A 7,693-nucleotide genomic window follows, 5' to 3' on the forward strand; every position below is an offset into this window, starting at 1 on the left:
TTCTTCAACAAATCCTAGTGATTCTTCAACACTATGTTCTCCAAGGTCTCGTACAAGCAGATTCAACTCGTCTGAAGACTCAACATGGGCAATAGTCATAAAAGCTGAATAGTTCCCCTCTCCATCACAGCTTTCTTCAGAATCTGAGTCGGATGAATTCGAGTCACTTAATGTCGTGGCATACACTTTGCATTTCGATTTCAAATAATTCGGACATTCTTTCTTAAAGTGTCCATGCCCGTTACATTCGAAACAAATGACACCTTGTGTAGATTGAGATTCTTTTCCATCTTTCTTTTTGAATTCCCTTTTCTCCCTTCCTGAACTTTGGAATTTTCCTTTATCACCAAATTTGCCATTATTTTTGAATTTCAAGAATTTTTGGAAATTTTTTACAAGGTATGCAACATCTTTGTCAACCACATCTTCTCCCGATGAGTCATGGTCTTCCACCTTCTCATTAATGGTCTTAAGAGCAAGAGATTTACTCTTCCGTTGATTGGGCAGCGACATCTCATAAGTCTGAAGAGAACCAACCAGCTCCTGGACTTTGATGTCATCAAGGTCCTTGCTCTCTTCAATCGTTGTCATTTTAGCACGAAAACATTCCGGCAATGATCGAAGGATCTTCCTTACAATTTTATAATTCTCCGTTTTCTCTCCCAAATTGAACTTGCTTACAATCACCTCATTCAGCTTGCTATAGAAAGAGTCAAAGGACTCATCCTCACTCATTTTTAATTCCTCAAACCGAGTGGTTAGCATCTGTAGCTTGGTGTCTTTTACTTTCTTTGTGCCTTCGTAAGTGGTCTTCAATATCTCCCATGCTTCTTTAGCAACGGTAATGTGAGAGATCCTGTGAAATTCATCTAGAGACACATCACAGAAAATCGCATTAAGTGCTTTACTGTTAGCATTAGATGCAGTGAGTGCTGCCTTATCCCATGAGGATTTGGCTTCCTCAGGCCTGGTCCAACCTATCTCAACAGCATCCTAAACAGATTCATCAATGGAACACAGAAAAGCTCTCATGCGAACCTTCCAAAAAGCATAATTACTACCATCAAAATATGGAGGTGCATTTAGGGATTGAGACCGATCCATCTCAATAGGGAGTCAAGGATCACACAATGGTAATGAAACCACTAGAAGTGTACCCGCTCTGATACCAATTGAAAGTTCAAATAGTGTAAAAACACCCTTGAACGTTTAGATCCCCAATTTACAAATTAACCAATTCAAGCTTTATGTCAAACAACTAGTGTGCGGAAAATGAACAAAAGCTATAATATAGAATTGGAAAAACAATCTAAGCCAAATTAAAATCATAACCCGCAGTAGATAATAAAAGGCAAAGATAAAAAGGGAAGGAAGATGCAAACACAAAGATAACACACGATGTGTTATCGAAGAGGAAACCGAAGCCCTCGGCATAAAATCTCTCTGCCGCCCTCCAAGCGGTAAACAATTCACTAGAAAATGTAGTTGGCATACATGAACAGCAATAGACCCTCCAAGCCTAATCTACCCAGTGCACCTAAGCCCTTCAAGCTTCTTACTCCAACGAGGTTGCGTCGAACCTTTTTCTTTTCTAGCTTCTTGGATTCCGCTACTAGACCATAGCATCAACCAATGTAGATTGGTTTCTTCCTAACTGCTTCCCAGAACACCAAACAGCCCTCTCACAGTAATGAATATGGTGAGAACAAGGTTTTGGTAAAATGCTTCTCAAAGGTTTGACAATGGAGAGGAAGAGAGTTGAAGAATTTGAAGAGACTCTAATGTATAGACTGTAGGTGAATCAATCTTGTTTTACTCTAGGGTTTCTCTCTCAAAATTCTCTCTGGAAGCTCTCCTTCTTTTGTGGGTATAAGGGGTATATATACTAAGGTGAGAGAGGAATGTGAAACGTCAGGTTTTTCAAAACAGGGCTGACTCGCGGCTTGGCCTCGCGACTTGACTGAGTTGCGAGATCCAGTCGCAAGATAACCGTATGGCCAGTTGTCTTGTTTTGTCCTGTAGTGCTCTAGCTAGCATGACTGTTCACCTTCTGGCATGCTTGGCACGTGTGCTGCATCTGGCAGCTTACAGCTGCGAGTCACCCGCGAGATCCAGTTGCGAGTCTCTGTTTTCTTGCACACTCTTGAGCATTCGACACTCTATCTCACTCACTACCCTTACAACAAAACCCACCTAAATACAGGGTTACTAAATGCTGAAATACAAGCAAATTTGGCACGGAATAAAGCCAATAAGATGGTTGATTAAATTCAACCTTACATTCTTAAATAGCATTTTAACACTAAGGTCTAGGATTTAACATGTCATTTGTTATATATCATTTAATATTTTGATATATGGGTATGTAATGGTCATTTAAATTTTAGAAGACTAGACTTTGTCTAGGCAGGATGGGTGCCTAATACCTTCCCTTCCTATAACCTAGCCCCCGAACATTAGAATCTTAGGTTGGTAGAATTAGTGCCTTATTTTATTTTGGGTATATTGTTACTAGGAAATAAGGATTTGTATTTTTTTTACTAAATTGTAACTAGGATTCGAAACCATGTAAAGTTCTTTCTACCAAGATGTAATTATTTCCAATTAATGAGAATGTATATTATTCAAGATATGTTGTAATTTGTATAGTTTTCTTATTTTACTTATAAAATAAGAGGCGACTCCATATGATTTTGAAAAGGGAAGGTGCTGATGCCTAAACCCTTTTCTAAGAGCGCTAAAAGTTCCGGTCTCTCATAAACCCTTTTCTAAGAGCGCTAAAAGTTCCGGTCTCTTATAGTGGTGACTCCATTGGGGATGTCGAGGGCTAAGCTTCACATTAGACTTTAAATGACCAATTAAATACCCTTGTGTTTGTATGATATTTTTTGCTTGTATGATATTGCTTATGTTTGTATATTGTTTGTACGATATTGTATGGAACGATGTTTGAAATGCTATGTTGGTTGTTTATAGCTTTCCTTAATTGTCATTGTGTGTGCCATCAAACAACAATTATGCATGCACCCATCTCAAAATTTGGTGGTAGTAACCATGGATCATTGGTCTTCATTAGATTCGGGTACCCAGTGGTGAACTCACCAACTTATAGCCCAAAGTCACCGGATCATTTCTTGATGATTGAAAAGGATAGACCACATCGTTTGGACAAACGTAATGTTCATTACATTACAAGTTGGGAGGTGTAACGTCCTATCTATGGGAAATAATAAAACAACAAACCCACCCTACAATGTAATGACTTTGATCCTGTCCTTAGGCCGGTCCATGTTAAAATTGCATTGCATCCTATGTATGTTTGTTTTGATTGAGTGGATTGAAATAGATGGGGACCTAGCCTTGATTGACCCAACCAAATCTTTTCTTAGGGGAAAATTTGGTCAACATTAGAGGGAAGACTCCAAATAGAATCAAAGAGTGATAGTCAAGCCAGTTCTAGTTCCAAGCCTATCACAGTACTGAAGCCCTTGTGTATAGAAGGCACCCCACAACTACAGCACCGCAACCCAGTGTTTGACTTACAAGACAGATCAAGCCACAACAGATCTGAAGACTCTGTCACCATGGCAGAAGGAGAGGAACACCAAAATGCTGAAGAGTAGATGAGTACTCAAGAGTTGCTAAACATAATGGCGGCTAGCCAAATCCAATTGAGGGATGACATGAATCTCATGGTGCAATAGTTCCAGAATATGAAGAATAATTAAGAAGGAGACAAGACTGATCAGACTTCCCCTATCTTGGAGAGTGAAAAGAAGATCAATGAGAAGATGAGTAGTGTAAGGTTGAATTTATTTAATCATGTGTTGGCTTTATTCCGTACCAAATTTGCTTTTAATTTAGCAATTAGATACCCTGTATTTAGGTGGGATTTATGTAAGGGTAGTGTGTGAAAGAGTGTGAAGAAAACTCAAGATGTGTGCACTCAAGAAGAGCCTTGCGACTGGCAAGTCACCAAAGGAGGCACACGTGTGAAGCATGCAGGGGAGCTGAAGGGTCATGACAGCTAGAGCACTACAGGACAAAACTTCCAATCTGGCCAAGCAGTTAGCTCGCAACTCGTTCCAGTCATAAGGTTGAGTCGCCAGAATGCTCTGTTTGGTTGAAACTGACTTTTCGCATTCCTCATACACACTACTATAAATACCCTTATACCCATGAAATGTTGAGAGCTTCTGGAGAGAATTTTGAGAGAGAAACCCTAGAGAAAAAAAAAAGATTGACTCATCCACAATCTTCATCATTTGATTCTCCAAATTCCTCTACTCTCACCCTCTCCATTGATGTATCCTTGAGAGGTACATTTTGCCAAATCCTTATCTCAACATACCCATATCAGTGAGGAGGTGTTTTGGTGCTTGGGAAATAGTTCAGAAGGGACCAATTCATTTGGTTGATGCAATGGGCTATTGTGGGATCCCATAAGCTAGAGAGGACAATACTAAAAGGTTTGGTTTCCACATGAGAGAGCCATAGTTACTATATATGGGGACACTCTAACCGTCCTAAAGCCCATTTTTGGTATCCAGTCTGAGAATGAGCCAGTAACCTTAGATGGCTTTGAGATTGAAAAGCCTAGTTTTGAAAGAAGGATAGAAGAGGTTGAAAAGATCCTTATGGACTTTGATCCCTATGGAAATAACAATGTGGTAGCAATGGTGAGGAAGATGAGTTATTTTCCAGGGATGAGCCTAGGGAAGACCGTGAAAGAGGCAGCTGTTTAAGTCCCAACGATTCCCACAACTATACCACCTTTCGGATTAGGTTATAAACCTATGAATGAAGATTTTCTAGAGATGGAGTTGAAGAAGATGGCTTGTGCAAAAGCTAAGGCAAAGGGTCTCCCAAGCTCCCCACAACCTTTAAAGCCATACACTCCTACACTGAATGGGAAGTTTATCAAAGCTGGAGATAGCCAGCATTATTAGGGATTTCCTAAACTGAGATATGATTCTGATTCGAAAAGAGTGTTACTTGGATTTGAATTATTCTCCAATTGTGACACAAAGCTTCCAGAAATAACGGAGAGAGATGCAGATTGGGTCCCAATTGTTTAGGCAGATTATATGGGCCTTGATGGAATGACTACACTGTTGGGAGATGATATCTGCAACATAGAAGAGGAAGAATACTAGGAAGCATGCCAACACGCACTGAAGAATCCTTATGAAGTAAGAATGGATGGCGAAGATGATGAAGAGGGAGGAGCTCCTAGTGATGACAATGAAGGCAGTGGCAGTGAAGATAGTAATATTGATGACAGTAAAGATATTGATAGTGACTATAATGAAGACTGTGATGGTGGAGACAATAGTAGTGATGATAGTGATAGTGAAGGAAGTGACAATGAAGATTATGGTAGTCGAGACAACAGCAATGATAGGGGTGAACCTCCTAGTGATAGAGAAGATGAAGATGTGGGAGCTTTCTATGAAGACAATTCTTATGACGAGGTGGACTATTATGATGAAGACATAGAAGATTATGAGGAAGCTATAGGGGGAGATTATGATGAATACCCTTATGGGCCACCTTCGAATTGGAGTTGCATTATGGGTTTCAGTCCATAATTGGGCCCCCGATATGACAAATATGGTAGGGAGATTCTTGAATTCGGTTCATTTCATAATTTAGAGTTTGGCTCATTAACTACATACACTGATGAAGAAGATGATATAGATGCAAGATTGGTGCTGCTTGATAGAAATCTAATGATCCACAGCTTTAGAAACTTAACCTTGGAGAATCTTGAGGATGAAGATGAAAGAATGGAATGTAGTGAATTAGAGTACTTCCCCCAATATGTCCACCCAAGCAACAAAGGGAGGCAAGATTTATTTGGGGAGTGGATGGACAGCATAGAGTGACTGGATGGCTATATATTTGACAAGTCTACAGATATGGAAGTTGATGGTGAAGGTCTAGATTGTATGGATGAAGACCCTAGAGTATTGATACTGAAGAAAGAAGGAACTTACTAGGAGCTAACGGCCATCATCGAAGCCACAACTGAGTTAAAGAACTAGGCAAGGGAGGGAGCCACCCACCCCATGGAAGACCCTTTAGAGAAGATCAAGACCACCAAGCCATTTACTCCTACTAAAAGCATTGATTCCATCCCCATTGAGTCTGTCTCTGCTAGTATTGGTATTCCTGTTGAGTCTATTTGTGATCATGTGTCTATTCCTATAGAGTCTGTTAAAAACTCTACCCCCTATAATATAATTTCTGATTCTGCTTATTTATTGGCTTTGAATGTTTTTATTTTGGAAAATAGTAAAGAAACTTTTAATAATGGGGAATTGAAGGACATGTAGAACCTATAAAAGAAGAAACCCAATCTATTAACCTGGGAACCGATAATGAACCTAAGATGGTCCAAATTGGCATACCTTAACTTATTCTGAGAAGGATGCACTAGTCACATTGCTGAAGGAATTCAAAGAGGTGTTTGCTTGGTCATATGAGGATATGCCAGGGATTGATATAGATATAGTGCAACATTGCATTCCAACAAACTCAACTATGAAGCCAGTCTAGCAAAAGCTGAGAAGGATGAAGCCAGAATGGACTTTTAAGATCAAGGAAGAAGTTGAGAAATAGTACAATGTGGGATTCTTGAGGGTGGAAAACTACCTAGAGACCTTAATAAAGCCAACCCTAAGGATGATTTTCCTTTGCCTCATATTGATATTTTGGTTCATAATATAGTGGGATATGCATTGCTGTCATTCATGGATGGCTTTTCGGGGTACAATTAGATAAAGATGGCTCTATAAGACAAGGAAAAAACATCCTTTATTACTCCATTGTGGACCTATTGCTACAAGTTCATGCCATTTGACCTTAAGAATGCTGGTGCCATTTAATAGTGGGCAGCCACTACTTTGTTGCATGATTTGATACACAAAGAAGTTGAAGTTTATGTGGATGACATGATAGTGAAGTCCAAAGACTGTGAATGTCACATATTGGCTTTACAGAATTTCTTCGAATGGATTTGATTCAATAAGTTGTGGTTGAATATAAAGAAATGCACTTTCAGTGTGACGTCAGGAAAATTGTTGGGGTTTATGGTAAGCCAAAGAGGAATTAAGGTAGATCTTGAGAAGATCAAGGCAATTGTAGAAATGAAGCCTCCAAGGACTGAAAAAAAGATTTTAGGGTTTTTAGGGAGGATACAATACATAAGTAGGTTCATAGCCCAGCTCACCATGACATGTGAACCACTTTTTCAATTTCTTAAGAAGGAAGTTCCTACAATATGGAATGAACAATGCCAAGAAGTTTTTGACAAGATTAAGAGTTACTTGATGAAGCCACCAATACTGGTTCCACCAGTACCCGAAAAGCCATTATTGCTATATCTCACAACCACAAATACAACAATGGGGGCTTTGCTTGCTCAATATCTAGAGGAGTCTAGGAAGGAGAATGCAATTTACTATATTAGCAAGAATATGATGGCCTATGAGGAGAAATATTCAGCACTTGAGAAGATATGTGTGGCGCTCGTATGAGCCACCCAAAAACTCAGACATTATATGCTTGCCTTCAAAGTTCTGTTGATAGCTAGAATGGACCCTTTGAAATATTTAATGGAGAAGCTGGTGCAAGACAGGAAGACAGCTAAATGGGTTCTGCTTTTGTCAGAATTTGATATCAAGTATGT

General features: G+C 39.4%; 1 protein-coding gene across 1 annotated transcript; it reads left to right on the top strand.

The window, feature by feature from the left end:
- The first annotated feature begins 5,198 nt into the window (after positions 1–5,198).
- LOC126712977 (uncharacterized) lies at positions 5,199–5,591 on the top strand. Its single transcript, XM_050412554.1, has one exon. It carries the CDS (start codon positions 5,199–5,201, stop codon positions 5,589–5,591), a length of 393 nt encoding a protein of 130 aa, XP_050268511.1.
- The last annotated feature ends 2,102 nt before the right edge of the window (positions 5,592–7,693 follow it).

This window comes from Quercus robur, chromosome 1 (assembly GCF_932294415.1).
Source record: "Quercus robur chromosome 1, dhQueRobu3.1, whole genome shotgun sequence".
Lineage (NCBI taxonomy): Eukaryota > Viridiplantae > Streptophyta > Magnoliopsida > Fagales > Fagaceae > Quercus > Quercus robur.